The sequence below is a fragment of the Mustela putorius genome, unplaced genomic scaffold (assembly GCF_011764305.1).
Source record: "Mustela putorius furo isolate JIRA1106 unplaced genomic scaffold, ASM1176430v1.1 tig00003853_pilon_pilon_pilon, whole genome shotgun sequence".
Lineage (NCBI taxonomy): Eukaryota > Metazoa > Chordata > Mammalia > Carnivora > Mustelidae > Mustela > Mustela putorius.
The window spans coordinates 21,155,119-21,179,607 of record NW_025422005.1 but is presented as its reverse complement, the minus strand read 5'-3'; the positions used below and the strand labels follow the sequence as shown (position 1 = coordinate 21,179,607).

Below are 24,489 nucleotides of genomic sequence, written 5' to 3'. Positions count from 1 at the left end.
GAAAGAGGAGAAACAACAGCATGTTTGTATTCTGACAGGAATGATCTAATAGAAAGAAGTGAGGTTGGCATATGGAAGAGGGGAGATTGATGGAGCCATGTTGTTGGGTTGGTGAGAGATGGAAGTGCTGGCCCAGGGCTGAAGGGATTTTCTAGGGCAGAAGCATGTATGAACTAGAAGGTTCATCAGAATCACTGGGAGCACGGATTAAAGCATAGCATACTGGGCCCCACCCCCTGAACTTGTGATTCAGTAGGTCTGAGGTGGGGCCCAATCTGACAAGCTCCCAATGGTGCCGATGATGCTGGCCCACAGACCAGGCTTCAGGAAACACTGATCTACAATGTGTGAGTAGATATAGTGAAGGGAGTCTGTGATGTTTTCATTCTGATTGCTTCAACTTCCTCAGTCAAGTAGGGAGTCTTTTTTTTTTTTTTTTTAAGATTTTATTTATTTGACAGAGACCGAGACAGTGAAAGAGGGAACACAAGCAGGGAGAGTGGGAGAGGGAGAAAGCCTGCTTCTGAGCAAGGAGCCCGATGTGGGGCTCTATCCAAGGACCCTGGGATTATGACCCAAGCTGAAGGCAGACGTTTAACGACGGAGTCACCCAGGCACCCTGGGAAGTAAAGTCTTAACTGAGAGTAAATGTGGGATCTGAGGTGCTGGAGGTTTCAGGAAAGGGAGAAGAAAGTATGAGATGATTAATCTCACGAGTGGGAAAGTGAATAGCGGGGAAAACGTTGGTGATTCCCCTCCTGAGACTGATGATCGTGAATTTAAAATAGGACCCTAGTTGCATGTTTGTCCCCAACCACTCTAAATGGCACAGGAGCAGGTAGGTAGTCAAGAGTTGTATGTAACCCGGATTGTGGTTTGTCAGTTAAAATGGATGAAATGAGAGAAAGGGGCAGGGAGTTGATGGTGACAAGGTGGAGGGGGATTGTGGCCAAGCATGGATAGGAGAGACATGAGGCAAGGTGAGGTAAAATGAAAAGTGGATACACTTTCATCCAAAGTGGTTGCTTTCTTCTCAAAATCTTATCCAACCTGTTTTTCCTCCTCACTTCTCTGGACTTCCGCTGGGTGCTCTTCCAGCCTCAGACGCTTATCTTGTGTTCTGTTCTCTGGAGCACTCATCAATACATGGCAAATTTGTCTCTCCACCAGAACTGGAGTCCCACTGAAGGCAGGAGATTTTCATTTTCTGCTGTCCCCGCAAGTGCCAGCCCTCTCCACACTATCCCCCTTATCCAGCCCTGGGCGGCTCCTCTTCACCTACCTGACCAGATCATGCCCCATACTTCCTTCGATTTAGAACGCCGTCATCTAAAAATGGAATGCCTAACTCTTCAGGTTGGAAGGCTTTAGGGGAGAAGAAATCTGGAAAAGTCTGGATTCCAGAAGAACAAGTTTAGAACTGCCAAGTTGGTTTTTTTGTTTGTTTGTTTTAGTTTTTAAGATTTTATTTATTTATCTGACAGAGAGAGATCACAAGTAGGCAGAGAGGCAGGCAGAGAAGGAAGGAAGGAACAGGCCCCCCACTAAGCAGAGAGTGGACCCTGGGTCATGACCTGGGCTGAAGGCAGAGGCTTTAACTCACAGAGCCACCCAGGCGCCCGCTAAGTTGCTTTTGATGACAGAGATGTAGGCCCTTGGGGTGCTGCTCATTCCAGGATGCTAGAAGCCATTCAAATTGGATTGGCATAGAAGACCTGTGTCCTTCTTTAGCAGACCAAAATAGAAAATCCATGGAAATGATGGGCAGGGGTTAAAGTAGGACACTGCAGATGATTTGATATTATTCCATTTTTGTAAAATAATTTAAAATCACAGGGATTATATATATTTAAGGATATACACATTCTACATACATATTGAGTCTTTACGTGTCATAAAGCAAATTTTTTTTATAAGTTTAGAAGGGTAAACAGCAAACTACTACACCAACATATACACCTTTTTATGCTATATATGTAACTATCTGGTTTATTTTGTTTTTTTTTTTTTTTCTTTTGGTTTGTTTCATTCCATCAGAAAAGCACTACTAGTTGGGGCACCTGGGTGGCTCAGTGGGTTAAGCCGCTGCCTTCGGCTCAGGTCATGATCTCAGGGTCCTGGAATCGAGTCCCGTATCGGGCTCTCTGCTCAGCGGGGAGCCTGCTTCCCTCTCTCTCACTCTCTGCCTGCCTCTCTGCCTACCTGTGATCTCTCTCTGTCAAATAAATAAATAAAATCTTTAAAAAAGAAAAGAAAAGCACTACTAGTTAAAATGAATTTAAATCCCTGCAAAAATCATGTATCAACAACTTCCTCTTTCCAATGAGGAAATGTGTGCAGAGCAATTCGCTGACTTGCCAAATATCCCAGAGCACTAATGTTGGAGCAGACTGCCTAGCTAGGAGTGAGAGCTGCCACTGTAAAGCAAGATGAAGAGGAAAGGGGCTCCTGTGGTTTCCACCAAGTAAGAAAAAGGAAAGCAGGAAAATCCAATACAGAAAGGGCAATCTTCTGGGTAGATGCCGCTCTTCTCTTCTTGGAGAATCCTGTATCTCCCACAACTCCAAACAATACTACAGCGTAATCCTTAAACTGGATCCTGTGAGGACAAGACTCTTACTCATTTCCCCTTCCCAATGCCCAACAATAGCATCCCAGAGGGGTTCACAAAAAACAGGCTGAATAGATGGAAAAAACAGAGTACACTCAGGAAAAAACTGGACAAAGCAGCAAAATTGATAGTTTCTTCAAGGAGCGTCCCTTAAAGGGCAAATTTTGGGGGGAGAGCAATTTTTAGCTTTTTTCCTTTTTTGATCAGGGGAACAGCTCTTACGGCCAGCAGGTGGGTCCAGAGTAACAGCTTTCCAACCTTCAGCTAGCCAGCCATACATTTCAGCATTATTTTAAAAGGTAAAAGGAAACAATAAACCACGTGACACTAAGGTCATCTTTGTGCTGTTAGCAGGGTAGCACGAAATACCATTTCCCTGTCCTTCAGGCTACCTAGCTCATCTGTGAAAGAAAGGGATTTAGCTCAGGGGGACAGACACCATCTTAAACCCAGTGTCTGGCAGTAAAATAGCTCTTCCATCAGGGCAAGGGGAAGAGCGTACAAAAACGAGGTTACGCAGAGCAGCTGCAGGGGGCTAAAGCAAGCCAGGTCACCGGAATCAGGCTATCAGGGCCTAGGTTGGCCTCCCGAGGGCCATGAAGTCTGGTCCTCAGTGCCCCCAGCAGAGCCAGGCCCAGCAGCAGAGCCAGTCCGGGACACCTAGGAGCAGAGCCATGCAGGTTTGTGAGACCTTCCCCAATCCACTTAATCTTGCTGTGGATATCCTACCCCACAACCACAGTCTGGCATCCACATGAAAAAGCCCAGCAGTTTTAAATATTACAGTTCTAAAGAAAGACTTCTCAGAGGTAAGAATAAGGCACAGTGTTGGGGTGCCTGGGTGGCTCAGTGGGTTAAAGCCTCTGCCTTTGGCTCAGGTCATGATCTCAGAGTTCTGGGATCGAGCCCCACATCGGGCTCTCTGCTCAGCGGGGAGCCTGCTTCCTCCCCTCTCTATGCCTGCCTCTCTGCCTACTTGTGATCTCAGTCTATCAAATAAATTAATAAAATCTTAAAAAAAATAATAATAAGGCACATTGTTGTATGTGGCATTACTTCCAGAGCGGGGACCAGAGGAGGGGAGGGATAAACAATCAAGTTGTTAAAAAAATCCTACCAACACTATTACTCAAGGGTCCTACACTCATGATACAAACCACATTTCAAATAGATATCTTCGATTTAAGATGGGTTTGGGGGAACGCCTGGGTGGCTCAGTTGGTTAAGCAGCTGCCTTCGGCTCAGGTCATGATCCCATCGTCCTGGGATAGAGTCTCACATCGGGCTCCTTGCTCCGCAGGGAGCCTGCTTCTCCCTCTGACTCTGCCTTCCACTCTGTCTGCCTGTGCTCGCTCTCGCTCTCTCTGACAAATAAATAAATAAAATCTTTAAAAAAAAAAAAAAAAGATGGGCTTGGGTCCATGGGATGCCTGGGTGGCTCAGTCAGTTGAGTGTCTGCCTTTGGCTCAGGTCATGATTCCAGAATCTTGGGATGGAGCCCACCAGGCTCCCCCCTCAGAAGGGAGTCAGCTTCTTCCCCTCCTTCCTGCTCGTGCTCTCTCAAATAAATAAAACTTAAAAAAAAAAAAAAAGGTCAGATGGAGTTGGGTCCTGATAAATACATCGTTAAGTTTAAAATATCCTTAAGTTGGAAACGCATTTAATACACATAACCTGGGGCATCTGGCTGGCTCAGGCTGTGTAGCATGCAACTCTTGGGATTGAGTTTAAGCCCCACCTTGGGTGTGGAGATAACTTAAAAATGTGTACGTGTGTGTGTGTGTGTGTGTGTACACAAAACCTACCAACCACCACCATCTTGCCTTGCCTATCTTAAATGTGCTCAGAACACTTACATTAGCCTACGATTGGACAAAATCATCCAACATAAAGCCTATTATTTTGTGATGGATACCCACTGAATGCCTTACTGAAAGTGAAAAACGAAATGGTTGTGTGGGCACTAAATGGTTGTAAGTGTGTCTGTTGTTTACCCTTCTGATCAGGTGATGGGGCTGTCGCCAGAGCCCTACCCAAGCATTATGAGAAAGTGTCTTCAGGCATTGCTAGCCTGGGAAAAGATCAAAATTCAAAGTTCAGTTTCTACTGAATGCGTATCACTTCTGCACCAGCATAAAGTTGAAAAATTTTAAGCCCAACCACCGTAAATCAGGACTGCCTGTAAATCATTTTTCAAATAAAAGTCAAAAGAATCAACAATATCCAAGTGCCATATTAACTCTAATGAAAAACCAAAAACTTCAGTTCATAACCATTTATCTTCTTGCAGGTAGAAAAACCTTTGAACCCCAAAAGTAGTTTAGCTGGGGTGAAAACCAAATCTTCTAACATTTTGGATCTCTGTAAGACTAAAAAAGAAGAAATTATGGAAAGGCACAAACCAACCCATTCACTGGGCCTCTCCATAACTCCAGAAGATTCATGTATAGTGCTTTGCGACAAGAGAAGAAATGAATGGTTAGGTGTTAGACTAAATCATTCTTCACCTACATCAGTAAGAAAAACTTAACTTTAATAATCTTGTGCAATTTAAAGAATTGCTTTTAGGGGCACCTCGATGGCTCAGTCAAGCATCTGCCTTCAGTTTAGGTCATGATCGCAGGGTCCTGGTATCAAGCCCCACCTCAGGCTCTCTGCTCAATGGGGAGTAAGGTTCTCACTCTCCCTCTGCCCACTGATTCCCCTGCTTGTGCTTACTCTCTTTCAAGTAAAGAAATAAAATATTTAAAAACAAAGAATTGCTTTTAAAAAAATCAAGGGATGGTTTCTAAATATTCTCCAATAAAAGGAACCTTTATTCCTTGGAAAAATGGGGCTGGGGCAGAGAAAATACAAGACAAGGTGGGAACATCTATTTAGGTATATTGTACCAGAAATTAAGGAAGGGCTCCAAAAAAACATTGAGGAGATGTCAAAAAAACACAAGAGCCAACTTAAAGGAGCGCCCAATTGCCAAAGCTGGGACAATTTGAGCAACAAAAAAATTAAAAAATTATAGCACTGACCCATGGAATTAAATATCCGGAGTCCACACTGACACAAATGTTAAAAAATGGGGGAGAAGTCACAACTCCTCCTTACAGGATTCTAATTAGCAAAAATATGGAATAGACCTAGCAAATAAACATTTGGCAAATGTCACAGTAATATTTGTCTTAGGCAGTAACAATCCAGATGTCAAAATTAATGAACCAAAGATTGATAGTGTGAAAGTATACCCCTCCACGAGTTACTTATTATTTACAAAGGGAAAATCAGCAAAGTAACTATACAATGGAGAAATCTGGCAGACACTACCTTAACACCACGTGACCAAAGTCCACATCACCAGTACTTAAGACATATGGACATCATGTATCCTTATACAATGCACTGAGAAGGGCCCTGGACTCTTGTGGTATTCTTACCGAAAAATAATCTCAATCTAATAGTGAGAAAATAGGAGGTAAATAAAATTCAAGGGGCATTCTATAAAATACTTGGCCAATACTCTCCCAAAGTGTTAATCATAAAAAATGAAGACTGAAGAACTCACAGGCTAGAGGCCTAAAGACAAGACAACTAAATGCAATATGGGATCCAGGACTGCAGGCAGAACCAGAGAAAAAAGGATATTCCTGGAACTGGCACGATCCATAGATTAATGGTACCGTATCAATATTTAATGGGGTTTTTTAAATAAAGATTTTATTTATTTATTTATTTGACAGAGAGAGAGAGATCGCAAGTAGTCAGGAGAGGCAGGCAGAGGGAGGAGGAAGCAAGCTCCCTGCTGAGCAGAGCCCGATGTGGGGCTCGATCCCAGAACCCAAGATCATGACCTGAGCTGAAGGCAGAGGCTTTAACCCACTGAGCCACCCAGGCGCCCCAATATTTAGTGCTTTTGATAATCAGACTATGGTTATATAAAATGTTGACATTTGAGGAAAGCAAAGTAAGTATTCCAACATAAGTTTTTAAAAAATGGAACATGAAAAGTAAAAGGAAAAGCAAAGGAAGAAACATGTTAGGGGAAAATAACCAATCAACTGTGATTAAAATTAAATGGAGTGAATTTAAGATTTATACATTTTGTTCATCTTAAGGTTTTAGAATGCTTTGAGTTGACATTGATGATATGTGGTTAGTGTTCAGTTTCCCCTCAACAAAGGAAAAAAGTACACAAACATGGCTATCCAAAGTCTTACATTCAGAAACAACAGAAGTATGGAGGGCAAATAATCAAGTCAACTACTGGCAAAGCAGTCAATGGCAAATGAAACTAGTTTTAGCTGCATTAGGAGATCTTCACCAAACCAAATTTTGAACCAAACTCTTAGAACATAATCTAATTTTTTATACTACAAAAAATGCCTGTGTGTGTATATTTTTAACACAAAAATCGTGGGGTGCCTGGATGGCTCAAGTCAGTTAAGCCACTGCCTTAGGTTCAGGTCATGATCCCAGGGTCCTGAGATGGAGCCACCCTCACCCCACCAACCTCAGACTCTTTGCTCAGTGGGGAGCCTGTCTTTCCATCTCCCTCTGCCTGTCAACCCCACCCCCGCTTGTTTTCTCCCTCCTTTCTCTATCAAATAAATAAAATCTTTAAAAAATAACACAGAACTCCAACATCGTTGACCCCGACACTCAGAAGAGCTAGGTGAGCAGCCTTGTTAGGGGCTCCAAATTCCTTTCAATCTGCCCCCAAAGCCATACCAGTATTTTCTGTGATGTGAAAAGAAAAACTGGGAAGCGCTGGCTTAAACTAACATTTCAAAGAGCAAAAAAAAAGCATCTTGAATAATCTCCTATCCAACTTGAATACACGTGGAACGGTCTTGGAAAAAATGCTTTTGAATTGGCTTATCTCAGTACGTTTTCCCTTTTGAAGGTGAAATACTGGAAAACTAAGCTCATGGGAATTCTCTACAAATCACAGAAATTCCACTAATACTAAGAACGGTGAATGTCACATTTCTAATTCAGAACTTGAGCATCTTCAAACTGATGAAGCAAAGGACTCCCAATTTGCAGGGGAAAGTATTTCAAAATGAGCTTGGCAAAGAGAGGCGTATCTAGGTATATTGTACTATGCCTCAGGCAGAGAAAAGTTCTCAACTCAAAGGGACGACTACAATGTTAATTACAAATCAGCATTATTTGATTCAGTAGCCTGGGCTACATAGACTGGCCAAATAAATAGTCATTTGAGGACAAAACATCATTAAAACCCATTTTCAAAACCCTTTCTTATAAAGTTTTCACTCATTTGACCAACTTTACAAATTTCGGACAACTTAAGAACTAAAAATCTTTAAGTAATCTCTACACAACATGGGGTTCAAACTCACAACCTTGAGATCCAGAGTCCCAGGTTTGGGGAACCTGGGTGGCTCAGTCAGTTGGGACTGGACTCGTGATTTTGGTTCAGGTCATGATCGCAGGGCTGAGACTGAGCCCAGTCGGTTATGCGCTGGGTGTGGAGCCTGCTTAAGAGTCTTTCTTTCCCTCTCCCCATCACTCTCCTCCCCAACCTTAAAAAAAAAAAAAAAAAAATAAGAGTCTAAGAGTCCCATGCTCTATGGATTAAGGCAGCCAGGAACCCCACGGGCTAAAAATCTTTAAGGCAGAGAAGCCCTAAACCTTGAGAAATAAAAAAGGGTAAATCAAATACCGTTATAGTTATATGGTTCACAAAGACCCAGCCCCACTGGAATTTATTCTTAGATCTGCACCCACATGGAATACTCTCTAAATAAGCAGCATTTCAAATTAAACACTTACATCCTTGATACTGGGCTCTACCTACTTTGCAAATAAAAATTATGCACTATGCGGCCAGGTTTCTAAAGGGTTAGCACAGTGCCTGGCACCTAATAAGCACTCATAATCAAGTATCTGCTGAATGATTTAACAGTAGCTCAACCCTCTCTGGGAAGCATTATGAATTCCGGCCCATCTTTTTCTTTACAGAGGTCATGGTTGTCCGGCCCTAGATACAAAAGCAAGCCTAAACTATCTCATTTCAGCAAACTTCCTAAAACCAGTTGTCATCTCACCTCATATAACTCCTTACGCTCCAAATCTTTCATAAAACACAGAAGACTCAAATCATACTAATAAATAGCACTAGAAGTGATGCTCAACAGGATCTCACGTTTATTGAGAAGTGATTAATGGTAAAAAGAAAGGCAATGCCCTTTCCTCATTGGCTGAACAATAAACTGAAGAAACATTCACTACACGTTTTACAATATTTTTCTCTTCCAAAATGCATTTCTGTAAACAAGTTTTTACCACTGTTCTTAGCTTTGAAATCAAATTAATCCTGACTTAATCAGTATAATGTACAAGAACAGAAAGTTTCTTAGGACTCCTAGTACTTTACTTTGAGTAACAAAGGGTCAGAGAAAATGAACCACCCTTAAAGACACAACCTTGGGTAACACTGTTAAACTCTCCAAGACAAAAATTCTTCATAAAAATGTTCTTCCAGTTCGGAAGGGAAAAACCAAATTCCCACTTTCTGGGGTGGAGGCCCAAAATCTTCGAAACTCAAGTGTTCTCCAAGTGCAAATGTCAAAATGGGGAGAGGAAAGGGTTTAAAAATTAGAGAAAACTGTATGCACTTACGGACTTTAAAATCCGAAAAACATAGTAAAAAGACAAAAAAACAAAGCATTATGCTCTGAAATCACAACCAAAGCCAAAATAAAAGGGACATTTTTCACCTAAACTACCTAGAGGGATTTTTTGTTTAGTTTTTTCTTTTTCTTTTTTTTTTCATTTTCCAGTTAAGTCCTATGTCTTTTGTGAAATTCCAATACTTAAACTGCAAGTCTGCAATCGTCTCTGAAGTCAATGAAATTAAGAAAAAAGTCCTAATTCTCTTGAAGGTCATTTTTTTCCTCTTAGGATATGCAGATGCAACCGTTGCTGCAGTCTGTGCAGAACTGCCTTTTATTTGCCACGACCTTGACGTTCCTACAGAGATTAAAAAACAAAAAAAAAATTGAAATGGTTAGTTAAAACTTATCTGAACATGCTTAAGAATTAAAACTTTATAAATAACTCAATAAAAATTTAGTTATTTGTGCTGAATAGAATATACCTCACAAATAAAAAGTTTTACTTCCTATATTTTAAACCAAAGTAGTAAACAATCATCCCAATTCATACGAAATTGTTTTTCCTTGACTTTAAAATTTCTTGCATGACTTAAACCGATCCGTTTTCCAATTACAGTTGGTTTAGGCTAACACTCGTCAATCCTCCCAAATATGGGCCTAATGGAAGTAACTCAAACCATTCATCAAAAGCCTCAAGAAGGGAAGCAGCATATAAAGTATACTAAAAAAAAAAACTTAAGGGGCATCTGGGTGGCTCAGCTGGTTAAGCCACTGCCTTCAACTCAGGTCATGATCCCAGAGTCCTGGGATTGAGTCCCATATGGGGCTTCTTCCCCTGCTCTGTAGGGAGCCTCCTTCTCCCTCTCCCTCAGCCTCTCCCCCTGCTTTGTGCTCTGTCAAATAAGTAAATAAAATCTTAAAAAAAAAAAAAAAAAAAAACTCTAATAGCACTAGGGTCATCCTATACTAGTCCTAAGGCCTTAGGCATACTCATAGGCCTCATATTTCCCTTTTTTGTAAAGTGAGGAAACATATCTCACAGAGCAAAAGCCTGGGTAGCTCAGTTGGTTAAAGCCTCTGCCTTTGGCTCAGGCCATGATCTCAGGGTCCTGGGATCGAGCCCCACATCAAGCTCCCTGCTAGGCAGGGAAACGATTTCTCCCTTTCCTGTTCCCCCTGCTTGTGCTGTCAAATAAATAAATAAAATCTTTTAAAAATAAATAAATAAATCAAAAACATTAAGTGGTTAGGAGCACAGGCCTGAACTTAGACTTGATTCATCAATCTGCTTGAGTATTTATCCATGGTAAAATAGGATTCCTACTAAAAAGAAGAGCAAGTACCACTTACGGGGTTTCCATGTTCCAGACACTGTACATAATTAGATCTTCATAACCATGCTGCACAGACTGTATTATTCCTAAGAAAACTAAAGCTCAAAAAATTTCCTTGACCAGGGGCGCCTGGGTGGCTCAGTGGGTTAAAGCCCCTGCCTTTGGCTCAGGTCATGATCCCAGAGTCCTGGGATCGAACCCCACATCGGGCTCTCTGCTCCGCAGGGAGCCTGCTTCCTCCTCTCTGCCTGCCTCTCTGCCTACTTGTGATCTCTGTCTGTCAAATAAATAAATAAAAATATTTAAAAAAAACAAATTTCCTTGACCAGTATTACTAATAAGAATCAGGATTCAGGAGTGACTGGGTGGCTCAATGGGTTATGCCTCTGCCTTCGGCTCGGGTCATGATCTCAGGGTCCTGGGATCGAGCCCCGAGTCGTTGGGCTCTCTGCTCAGCGGGGAGCCTGCTCCCCCTATCTCTTCTGCCTGCCTCTCTACCTACTTGTGATCTGTCAAATAAATTTTTTAAATCTTAAAAAAAAAAAGAAAAAAAAGAATCAGGATTCAAACCTAGGGCTCTTTCTCAATACCATGTTATTACAAATGCTTATGTAAAAGTCAACAAAGTGAAACTATGTGACAAACGGACTACCCCTAGGGCTAAATTAATCCAAAGATATAAAAACGTATTCAGAAAGAGCAGTTATCCTTTCTTTTAAAGATTTTATTTATTTGAGAGAAAGCACAGACACACTCGTGAGTGGGAGAAGGAGCAGAGTGGGAGGGAGAGGGACCAGCACTCTGGACTCTTCAGTGTTTCTTTCTTTCTTTTTTTTTTTTTTGAAAGATTTTTACTTATTTATTTGACAGAGAGAGATCACAAGCAACAGAGAGAGAGAGAAGGAAGCAGGCTCCCCGCTGAGCAGAGAGCCCAAATGCGGGACTCGATCCCAGGACCACGAGATCATGACCCGAGCCGAAGGCAGTGGCTTAATCCACTGAGCCACACAGGCCCTCTTCAGTGTTTCTTGATTCAATCTCATTCCCATGCTTTTATTATTTTTTAAACCAGGAACATGTGGCCTTCTGTACCTCAAGGTATACACCTTCTTTGAAACTTCTTTAACCCACACAGCTTTCAATGTCTTTTTAAACTTGCATCCACAATTAAAAATTAAATTGCACTGTCTTGCTTTATGTAAAATTAGTCCCAACTCAATCAAAAAGCTCTTAAAAAATAAAGATGATGTCTTCAACTAACCTCACTCACAAGCTACAGGAGTTAACATGCTACAACTGACTTTTAAATAAAATTCTGGTTATTTTTTTTCTTTTCTTTTCTTTTTTAAGTTTCATTTATTTGGGGCGCCTGGGTGGCTCAGTGGGTTAGGCCTCTGCCTTCGACTCAGGTCGTGATCTCAGGGTCCTGGAATCAAGCCCCGCATCAGGCTTTCTGCTTGGCAGGGAGCCTGCTTCTCCCTCTCTCTGCCTGCCTCTCTGCCAACTTGTGATCTCTGTCAAATAAATAAATAAAATCTTTTAAAAAAATAAATAAAGGGTGCCTGGGTGGCTCAGTGGGTTAAGCCGCTGCCTTCGGCTCAGGTCATGATCTCGGCGTCCTGGGATCAAGTCCCGCATCGGGCTCGCTGCTCAGCGGGGAGCCTGCTTCCTCCTCTCTCTGCCTGCCTCTCTGCCTACTTGTGATCTCTATCAAATAAATAAATAAAATCTTTAAAAAAAAAAATAAGAAAATAAATAAATAAATAAATATGTTTCATTTATTTAAGTAGTCTCTACTCCCAACATGGGGCTCGAACTCACAAGCAGGAGATCTAGAGTCATCGCATGCTCTTCCAACTGAGCCAGCCACGCGCCTCACAGGTTTATTTTAAATTATGTAAATTACAGGGGCACCTGGGTGGCTCAGTGGGTTAAAGCCTCTGCCTTCGGCTCAGGTCATGATCCCAGAATTCTGGGATCGAGCCCCGCATTGGGCTCTCTGCTCAGCAGGGAGTCTGCTTCCTCCTCTCTCTCTGCCTGCCTCTCAGCCTACTTGTAATCTCTGCCTGTCAAATAAATAAATAAAACCATCAAAAATAATAATAAATAAATAAATAATTACGTAAATTACATACAAATAAATGGCATTAGCTGTCTTAATCTCCTGATCAACATCAAGAAAACATCACACTGATACAATAAAGCAAGTTCGATTAACTTGTTCTATTTCCAAAGTTTTAATGTGTACACACAAAAAAAGCTTATATAATTACAAATAATAAAGATAACATCCATCTTCTCAGTATAAAGATATTTAAGCATTTCCATACTATCTTGAAAAGTAAAATAGATTTGGCACCAATTAAAAAAAAAAAACACCAGATTTTAGTTTTTTAAGTAGGAAAGGAAAATAGCTTTACAACGGAAAACGCAGTGAACACTTTAAGTGATCAAAGTAACATTCCCAATAATGGCATAAACAGCCTCCTAATGTGAGGCACTGAGGACACAAAGTCGCTTCTGTAGTATTCCTGCCAGAGAAACACAATCAGAAGGTACATAATGAGGAAACCTTAGACAAACTGAGGTGCATTCTACAAAAATAAACAGCATATACTCTTCAGAAAGGCAATGTCATAAACAAAGCACCTGGGTGGGTGGGGTGTGGTATGCATATGAAAATACTGCAGATTAAAAGAGACCAAAAAGACACGAAAACTACAAGATCCTAGACTGGAACCTGGATCATTAAAAAATGGCTATCAAGGACATTAAGACCTACTGGTAAAATACAAATAAGATTTGTAGATAACAGTTCTGTATGTCAATGTTAAATTTCCTGACACTGATTAACCACACTGTGGTTATAGTGCATGTTCTCATTTTTAGGGATTAACAGCAAAATACTGAAGAGAAAAGGACCTATCTGAAACCTACTTCCAAATGGTCAGAAAATCACCCATCTCCAAAAAGAAAAATAAAGTAATAAATGTGGCAAAACAGTACAGTAGCAAATCTGGATGGAAAGTATACAGGCATTCTGTGAACTATTCTTGAAATTTCTCTTAAGTTTGAAACTATTTCAAAATAAAGTTAATCGGGGCGCCTGGGTGGCTCAGTGGGTTAAGCCGCTGCCTTCGGCTCAGGTCATGATCTCAGGGTCCTGGGATCGAGTCCCGCATCGGGCTCTCTGCTCGGCAGGGAGCCTGCTTCCCTCTCTCTCTCTCTCTGACTGCCTCTCCATCTACTTGTGATTTTTCTCTGTCAAATAAATAAATAAAATCTTAAAAAATATATATATAAAGTTAATAAAAATGGGGAGAAAATTACAGTTTTCATTTCATTCTTCTGCAAATACTAGCTACACTAAAACTTATGTGCAACAAATCATAAAACTTTGAAATGAGTTTATTTCTGGGGCACCTGAATGGCTCAGTTAAGTGACTCTTGATTTTGGCTCAGGTCTTGAACTCCAGAGTTACGCGATCCAGTCCATGCTCAGCAGAGAATCTGCTGAAGATTCTCTCCCCTCTACCCCTTCTCCCACTCTAAATAAATAAATAAAATAATGAAATTAGTTTATTTCCTCAGACCTACACTAAAAGTCCTTAAACACGGAGCACTTTTTTTTTTTTTTTTTTAAAGATTTGTATGTAGTTATTTGAGAGAGCAAAAAAGCAGAGGGGAGAGGGAGAAGCAGCCTCCCCACTGAGCAGGGAGCTCAACGCAGGGCTCAAACCCAAGACCCTGAGATCATGACCTAAGCCAAAGGCAGATGCTTAACTGAGCCACCCAGGAACCCCAAATACAGAGTATTTTAGCAAAGAAGAAAACAGAGGCTCCTGGCTGGCTAGGTTGGTAGTGTGTGCAACTCTTGATCTCTGGGTTGTGAGTTCAAGCCCCACAAAAATTTTTAAGTATATTTAAAAAAGGGCCACCTGGGTGGCTCAGTCGTTGGGCATCTGCTTTCGGCTCAGGTCATGATCCCAGGGTGCTGGGACTGAGCCCTGCATCCGGCTCCCTGCTAAGCAGGGAGTCTGCTTCTCCCTCTCCCACTCCCCCTGCTCCTGTTCCCTCTCAGTGTCTCTCTGTCAAATAAATAAATAAAATCTTAAAAAAAAAAAAGTATGTATTTTCTTAAAAAGTTACCTAGCAGTTTTTTTTAACAAGTCTTTTAGAATGAGAAAAGATGACAAAGAGAAGGTTCTAACACAAGGACCATTATTTTCAGACACTTTGGGACATTAAAACCTTTTAAGTTTAAGAGTTCTATTAAAAAATTCTCTTACAGCAGCTTTCTTTCACTTTTGTGACTACTTCCTATAACCGCTGAGAACAATTTCATTAAATGCTCTGACAATTTTTGGCCAAAGCGCTTCAACTGTAGATCAGCTATATTTGCTGATATGCCTAAGCAACCAGTCTACCCTAGTAAGATTTAATAAATAAGGGGCGCCTGGGTGGCTCAGGGGGTTAAAGCCTCTGCCTTCTGCTCGGGTCATGATCCCGGGATCCTGGGATCAAGCTCGGCATCAGGCTCTCTGCTCAGCAGGGAGCCTGCTTCCCTTCTCTGCCTGCCTCCCTGTCTACTTGTGATCTGTCAAATAAATAAATAAAATCTTAAAAAAATATATTTAATAAATAAAAAGTAAGGAGGTGGGGAACCAGGAGAATGATGATGGATATATAATAAAGGGAAGAGAGAAGAGCACATAAAAGCAAAATCAGATTTCTAATGGGTACAAGTCCCAGACAGAATTGCCATGAGCAAAACATACATTTATGTCTTACTGAACACTCCAGCTTTTATACACGAAGATGCTACTGACTCATCATAACAGGGCAAGTGGTATGTCAAGTTTTGGGTTTTTTTTCCCCATGGTGCTGTCATGTGGAACCAGCCAATGACAGCCCATCCCTTTTTTAAATAGCGCTTCCATGGGACACCTGAGTGGCTCAGATGCTTAGGCATCTGCCTTCAGCTCAGGTCATGATTCCAGAGTCCTGGGATTGAACTCTGCATCCGTCTCCCTGCTCGGCAGGGAGTCTGCTTCTACCCCTTTTTCTCCCCCTGCTTGTGCTCTCTCACTCCCTCTGTCAAATTAAAATAACATAACATAATGTAATATAAAATAAAGAAAATAAAATCTAGAGCCACAGGCCAGACAGTTACAATGAGATGTGTGGTAAGAACAGGCTGAAGTGGTCAGTCAAGGTTAAGCTCCGGCCATGGATTTGCTGTCTGCAATAAGGTAAACATAAGATCCTCAAGAACAAACACAAAATTAACTCCAAAGTCCCAGTTAACCAGAAAACAACCAAATGCTAGAAGGAAGATGCATGCATTCCTAGAGCTTAAGGATCTTGTAGTGGTAATAAAGAATAGAGGAAAATCACAGCCAAGATCTTACTGAATTCACACCCCACCCCCAAATTTCCCATTAGGACACATTCATCCTAATCTTCAAATCAATCCAAAATCTCAACAAGAACAATAATGAGTCTAAAGAAACAATCTTAAGAAATAAAGATAAATTTAAAGACATTAATCAGGTGCCTGGGTAGCTCAGTCATTAAGTGTCTGCCTTTGGCTCAGGTTTATGATCCCAGGGTCATCCCAGGAAGCCATCAGGCTCCCGGCTCTTCAGGAAGCCTGCTTCTCCCTCTTACACTCCTCCTGCTTGTGTTCCCTCTCTTGCTGTCTGTCAAATAAATAAAATTTTAAAAAATAAATAAAGATATTAAGAAAATGTGAACCAAGGGAAGAAGTTTCTAGCCTTCAGTATCTGGTCTGCCACTTAAAAAACTAGAGGTAATACCCATACTAATCATCCTTTCCACCTGAGTCCTTACCCAGTTTGTATCTATGATTATAAAATACAAAACTTCATCTCTAGGAAATATCCCCAAAACCACAAGGTGGCAATGTTACCTAAAATCTGCACATTTGAAACCTCTTCCTGTAATACATATTTATCTTTCTGCAGATTTATTTTTTTTCCTCTAAACTTAATATCCCCTTATTTCTACTACCATCCTACTCTCTCCACTTTTAAGAAGCCCTTAAATACAGCTGAGACATATTTATTTGCCGGCTATAATTTATTGACCTTAAAAACTGATATTTACCCCTAAAATTAAATTTACTTCTATACCTCTCAACTAAATGTTCCTATGTCTCCAGGGGCCTTGAGAGAAAGTAACAGAAATTTCAGTGTCCCTGGCTGAACCTAAGAGAATGTGGATAGGCTAACATGATAAAATGTGATTATACTGGGACGCCTGGGTGGCTCAGTTGGTTAAGCAGCTGCCTTCGGCTCAGGTCATGATCCCAGCGTCCTGGGATCGAGTCCCACATCAGGCTCCTTGCTCAGCAGGGAGCCTGCTTCTCCCTCTGCCTCTGCCTGCCATTCTGTCTGCCTGTGCTCACTCTCTCCCCCTCTCTCTCTCTGATAAATAAATAATAAAAAAAAAAGTGATTATACTAAAATCACTTTCATAGAGCGAAATCTAAAAAACAAAACATATGAATAAACAAAGCAGAAACAGACCCACAAATACAGAGAAAAACTGATGGTTGCCAGAGGGGAGGTGGGAGGGATAGGCAAATGGGTGAAGGAGAGCGGGCCATGGTCTTCAAGGTATGGAATGAGTTAAGAGGATAAAACATACAGCAAGGGAAATACAGTCAATGGTACTGTACTGTGACATAGCCTTACATGGCAAGAGTTGGTAGCTACATCTGTGGTGAGCAGAATATAACATACTAACTCGCCCAGTGAAATCACTATGTTGTACTTGAACACCTGCGTGGCTCAGTAGGTTGGGCGTCCGACTCCTGATTTTGGCTCCAGTCATGGCCTCAGGGTCATGGGACTGAGCCCCACGTGGGGCTCTCCACTCAGCACAGAATCTCCTTAAGACCCTCTCACGCTCTTCCTCTACCCCTCCCTAACCCTCCCTCTCTAAAATAAATACATCTTTAAATATATATATCTTCAGGGTGCCTGGGTGGCTCAGTCAGTTAAGTGTCTGACTTCAGCTCAGGCCATGATCTCAGGGTCCTGAGATCATAAACCCTGTCTGGCTCCTTGCTAACAGGGGTCCCCCTTTGCCCTCTCCCGCTGCCTCTCCCCAACCCGCTCACTGTTCTTTAAGAAATAAAATCTTTTTAAAAATCTTCTACCTTCTCATCCCCTTTTAAGTTTTTCTAGGTGCAGAAACGGACACTTAATTTGAATGAATTTCTGGGAATCGAAGTAGGAGCAACAAGACTAAGTTAATACATTCACATTTCCTATCATCAAATTACTTCCAAGACTGCTAATTAGAAGCTGAACTCCTATACACATTTTACCAAAAGGGTTAGAAGTAAAAAGCCTAGATAATCCACTATTTTCAGTACCTAAATAATAAATATGACTATGAACAGAACAAGGATAAGATAAATCACACATTAACATTTTTTAGCTTAACTAAGATAATGAGAAAACACTAGCTCCAAATCAAATGAAATGATGTGACAGTCTTGACTATTCTCTAAATCACTCATTGGCTTTCCAGTAAAAACATTTGAACCAAAACTAATTTCACAATAAAACCAATTTCTCTAAACACTGCAGAATATAATTCAACAAATAAGGTTTTTAATAGCTTCTTAAATCCCTTCCATTCCCAGTACAAACATATTTCGCATTTGACAGATAAATTCAGAATGAAGTAATCATGAGAATAAGCTTTCCGGACATCTGATGATAGTCTCCAGCTCTAACTCCAAAAATATCTTGTAGAACCATTAACAACTCCCTCACTATCTTTCTAGTCCAAGCTATTGTCATCTCTCATCTGGAATGTGCCAGACTCTTAAAAGACCTCCCTTTCACTCTTGTGCCCTCTTCAGTATATTCTAAGGGTTGGACTCCAAAATGGAAACTCATTAGCACTTTTAAGTACCATGCCAAAAGTTACTGAAGAATCTGATGATCCAAAATAAACAAGTACATATTTATATAGGTCATAATCATTCATAAAAAACCTGCATGAAACCTGTATCCAAAAAATTTGTATGTAACTTAATTCTAACACCCAAAGTAAGATATTTCTCTGATTTACAAAAAATGCGAAAGCAGGATGGCTGGGCATCTGCCTTTGGCTCAGGTTGTGATCCGAGAGTCCTGGGATTGAGCCCCACATTGGACTCCTTGCTTGGCAGAGAGACTGCTTCTCCCTCTCCCTGCAGCTCCCCCTGCTTATGTTTTTTTCCCATCTCTATGTATCAAATAAATAAGTAAAACCTTAAAAGAAACTACTAAAGCTCCAAGAAGTTTACTTGCTCTAATCAGTCATAGTGGTAGATATATTAGGTTTTCTAGAGTGCTTAGACTTTCTGCTATTATAAATATGATATGTTAAGACCACAGAATCTAGAATTCATGCTCTAATTATCAAACAGTATATATAAATTAAGGGCCATGTGTATATATAATATATATATTTATATGTACATATAAATATATATAATGTATAAATATAAATAATATATATAAATATATATAAAATGTATATATAAAATAAGGGTCATATGTAACATACTTTATAGAATCCTTTCCCCCTCTGAAAAATGGATTACTTTTTTTTTTTGACAGAGAGAGATCACAAGTAGAGAGAGAGGCAGGTGGGGGGAGGGGTGCAGGCTCCCCACTGAGCAGAGATCCTGACGTGGGGCTTGATCCCAGGACCCTGGGATCATGACCTGAGCCGAAGGCAGAGGCTTTAACCCACTGACCCATCCAGGTGCCCCCCAAAATGGATTACCTTTAAAAACAAGCCTTTAAAATCTTAGCTTTGGCAACTTCAAGATGGCTAGTGGCCACTAAATATTACAGCTTAAAATTAACAACTCTCTAAAAAAATTAACGTGCGCACAGAAAGGAAGATATAATAAAAGGAACTAAATAATGCAAAACTTCGGACACCCGATCAAATAGAGATCCAGAAAAGTATGTAAAGATTCTGAGGAATCTGAGATGACTGGGTGGTGCAGTTGGTTAAGCATCTGATTCTTGGTTTTGGCTCAAATCATTATCTCAGGGTTCTGGAATCAAGCCCCACATAGGGCTCTGCTGAGTGGAGTCTGCTTAATCTCTCTCCCTCTCCCTCTGCCCCTTCCACTTGTGCTCTCACTCCCTCTCTAAAATAAATCAATCTTTAAATAATGTAAAATTTAAAAACACTAGTGTCTCTTAGAAACAGCCACAGTGTCTCTAAAAAGTAGATTATAACATCAAGCCATAGGGGCACCTCGGTGGCTTGGTCAGTTAAGTGTCCGACTCTCAATTTCAGCTAAGATCGTGATCTCAGAGTCATGAGATCCGGACCATGTTGGGGTTCCACAATGGACACGGAGCCTGCTTAAGATTCTCTATCTCCCTCTGACCATCTCACTTAAAAAATTTTTTTCCTTAAATAAATAACATCAAGTTACAGACACAGGATATTAGCCAAAGATACTGCCACCTTTTAATGGACAAAAAAAGTATAGGCAAATAATTAGAGACTCACAATACTGACAGCTAATTAAAAATGGGGGCAAACTGCTCAAAATACCACAATACTAAAAAGTACTGGCAGGTTTATCAAACACATGTGAGTTCTAACACTGCTTTTAAAGATGAAGTCTTGAGATGAACAGATAATAGACTTTTGGGGGGAAAAGACAGGACTACAGTACAAAGAAAGAAACTTTAGACACCAAATGTACAGGAAAAAAAAGCATGAGCAATTTGAGGTAAGAGGCACACAAAACACTTACTAATGATATATATAATCCAGGAGTTCTCAAACTTGAAAAATAGAAGACAATCACCTATAGATAAGAGCTGATAAAATGCAGATTCCAAGGCCTTGTCTCCACAGATGCTCCTTGAGTAGGTGAGAGAGGACAAGAATCTGCAGTTTAAGTATTCACTGATGGTAACTTATGTAAACTGAGAAACTTCCCCATCAACTTGTAATCCCATAACAAAATGCCTATGGAGCTCACTAAATTAAATTACTAGTAAGTCTGGGTGTAGAGCCTAGTTAATAGCATTTCTGTAAATACTTTCCAGATGACTCAAAGCTTATTTTGTATCATTGTTACCATCTTTTTGGTTATACTCTGAAACACTCATCTAGGTCCACCCTGCTCCCCTCCCCATCCCTCTGCAGGCTTATGGATTCCAAGTAAAGTAACACTTGCTATAAATGATTTGAAATTACCCAAGAACTTGTCTGGGTTCTAGTTCTGGCTCACCACTAAACAGAAATAATCTTGCAAATTTGTGTAAAAATTGAGAACGAGAAAGACTAGAACCTTCCCACTCAATTTTAGAACCTTTTCAGAGTACATTACATCCCGAGCCATTTGTGTTTCCCCTTATTCCTGCTGCCTGTCACTAGCAGCAGCTTTCACAAGGTTGGGCAGAGTGGATCCAATTAGCTCCATTTTGATGCCTGTGATGAAGTAAGTATATCCTAAGCGCTTAAACATAGATTTAAATTTTCAATTAATTATGCTCTCCTCATATACCTTCAAAGAGGTGAATGGCATCAGTAGATAACAGAACATTGTTGTTAACTGTTTTGAATGATAAATGTGGGGGCACCTGGCTCGCTCAGTCAGTAGAGCATGTGATTCAACCTCAGGGTTGTGAGCTGGAGCCCACACCGGTGCAGAGATTAAAGATAAAATCTTAAAAAAAAAAAAAAAGATAAATGAGAAGATGCAGCAAAGCCTAAAAACAAAAACAGCTTTGGGGCAAGACAAATTCCAGCTTATCTACAACTTAGCTAGTGATCTTGAGAAAGTAATACCTTCTACATCGCAGTTCCCTAACTGTAAAATGAAGACAATTTTATAAAAACTTTAAGAAGGCAGGGAGGGGGGCCCTGGGTGGCTGAGCTGAGTAAGCATCTGACTCTCAGTTTCAGCTCAGGTCATGATCTCAGGGACAGGAGATGGAGCCCAGGACGGACCAGGCTCCATCCACGCTGAGCACAGAGCCTACTTTAAGGGGGGGGGGGAGATGGTGGTGAGAGAACCAAAACCAAAACTCTTCATATACTGCTGGGCCCAACCAACCTCTCTCCAGTTTTACCAATTACCATTCTTTCCACTTCTCATTATTCTGAAAACAACCTAAGCATTCATGAGATCGATCTGTCTTGTCTCCCCTTCCTAGAACACCCTCCCCACTTTCCTACAAGGCAAATTCCATATAATGGTCCATGGGCTTTGGGGCCAAAGAGACTTGTTTCTATTCAGATGCAGCTCCAACATATTTCCATTTATCATTTATTAAGACAAAACTGAAACAAAAGCGTATGTCAGAACTTCACTACTTCATCCATGATTTGAGCAACTTCTTTGCTAAACCAGATAATTTTCAAATTCTGGAAGATTATTTCCTCAGATTTCTGTGCTATTCAAAATATGCAAAGCCACAGACATGACACACTTAAATTTAATCTGCACTAATATTTTCTCTATCACTTTAAGGGTAGACAATTAACAAAAACCAAGTCCTGATTTACATACATAGCATTTGTCAATTTTTTTAAAAGATTTTATTTATTTATCAGAGACAGGGCGTGCATATGAGCATGCATACAAAAGTGAGCTTTAGAGCAAGAGAGCACTAGTGCACAAGCAGGCTCCCCACTGAGAAAGGAGCCCAAGGCAGGACTCAATCCCAGGACCCTGGGATCATGACCTGAGCAGAAGGCAGACTTTAACTAACTGGGCCACCCAGGCGTCACAGCATTTGCTAATTTTCATGGTGTAAATAACATGGCAGAGCTATGTATTACATAGTTTATATATGGTATTATACATTGATAAAACAGAGGTAAATAACCTCGAGTGATAAATTTGAGTATTTATTATGGTTTAATGGTAGTAATAATTGTATTCTAAGTTTATGTAGCTTAATTTTAATTTTCTTACAAACTGGTTTATAATGTATTTAATATAAATACAAAGGCATTTAAAATATCTTTTAATACAATGTATTTAACTTTAATGTCAAAATAATGTTAAACAGCCTGCTTGCTAAAAAAATTTTTTTAAGATTTTATTTATTTATTTGTCAGAGAGAAAGAGAAAGAGAGAGAGAGAGCACAGGCAGGCAGAGTGGCAGCAGAGGCAGAGGGAGAAGCAGGCTCCCCAGCGAGCAAGGAGCCTGATGTGGGACTTGATCCCAGTACGCTGGGATCATGACTGAGCCGAAGGCAGCCGCTTAACCAACTGAGCCACCCAGGCATCCCATAAACAAATTTTTTTTAAAGATTTTATTTATTTATTTGACAGATAATGAGTAAGCAATAAAACTATCAAGCAAGCAAGCACAAATTGGGGGAGTGGCAAACCCTGGGATCATAACCTGAGCCGAAGGCAGATACTTAACCAATGGAACCACCCAGACACCCTGCTAAAATTCTTCAAAGCTAAGCAGCTCACAATTAGCCAGCTCCACATCACTGACATGACTGAAATACCAATTCCACAACTTATTAAGCAATGAGACCCTACACAAATAACCTCTTTGAGCCTGCTTCCTCATCTAAAATGAGAATATACCAAACATTTATGTGCCCCTTGTGCCAAGCTCTGTGCTATCATCTGAGTGTTTATTACTCATTCTGACATGGTTCAAATGTTCCTTCCTCCATGAAGCCCTCCTCAATTTCCCCGAATGTATCACTCTTTATCAGAAAACCATTTCTTCATTATACTCTATTGCAGCTATTATCCTGTAAAGGTGACACCTCATTTAAACACAAACATTTGTTCAAAGACGGATACAAAGGGCATCGTTCAAGGAGAGCCAAATTCAGTGTCATCTATTCTCTTCTAGTCCTCCCTTAAGGAGGATGCAGAAAGGCACTTCATCTATCCACAAAGCAAGGAAGGTGAGGAGTAACACAAACAGAATTTCGTTAACCCTTTTGGCAGAGAGACAAGTAACTTATCTGCAAGACCGAAGTAGACATAAACAGCCTTAGAATTTTACAAAAAGTTCAGGTTTGCCATTTCAATTAAAACAGGACACCGAGCATTGCATTAGTTCTGAAGAGGCAATTTAAACCAGTGGTGGAAGGCAGAAATACTAAATCGAAAGGAACAATATGCCATGATTATTTATTCCCTAAGAATTTAATAAGAAAACACATCTGGCTAAAGTGACGTATTCTAACTTTTCTATCACAATTTTACTTGTGTATTTTTAATTTTTTTCTAAAGCTGAAAATGGAGCAGGGGTGCGTGGCTTGCTCAGTCAGTGGAGCAGGTGACTCTTGATCTCCAGCTCATGAGTTAAAGCCCCACACTGGGCACAGAACTTAGTTAAAGAAAAAAGAAAAAGAAAATGGAGCCAAGGTTGACAGCTTCAAGTATTTCCCAACAACTGATTAAAGGTCCAAATCAAAAGGTTAGGAAGATGGCCATAAAGGAAAAGCAACAAAAAAAAAAAACCCACAAAACCTCCTTATAAAGAGAAACACTGGGGCACCTAGGTGGCTCAGGCAGTTAAGTGTCCAGTTCTTGATTTCGGCTCAGGTCAAGATTTCAGGGTGTGAGAGGTTCCTCCTGCTTGAGATTCTCCCTCTCCCTCTGCCCCTCCCCTTCCTGCTTTCTCTTTGGGGAAAAAAAAACCGAGAGAGAGAGAGAGAGAGAGAGAGAGAGAGAGAGAAATTACTTGCACCAACATCATAGGAAAACTGGATTTTAAGAAAAAGGTAACACTTTTCTTAAATAATCATTTCTATGTTCCTCGATAAATCTTCAATATGTTTTATTTTTATATTTTTTAAGCTTTTATTTGAGAGAGAGCACAAGAGAGAGAGCATGTGAGCGCCTGTTAGAGGGAGAAGC

The 24,489-nt window shown here is 40.6% G+C and overlaps 1 protein-coding gene across 2 annotated transcripts in view; it reads right to left on the bottom strand.

The window, feature by feature from the left end:
• Nucleotides 1-8,750: 8,750 nt before the first annotated feature.
• YTHDF2 (YTH N6-methyladenosine RNA binding protein 2) overlaps nt 8,751-24,489 on the bottom strand; it is a 28,058-nt gene continuing 12,319 nt past the window's right edge. For both annotated transcript variants that reach the window (XM_045064065.1, XM_004741004.3), the window contains exon 5: nt 8,751-9,598. In XM_045064065.1, coding sequence (XP_044920000.1) covers nt 9,575-9,598 — 24 coding nt within the window. In that variant the 3' untranslated portion in view covers nt 8,751-9,574. The remainder of the gene's footprint in view (nt 9,599-24,489) is intronic.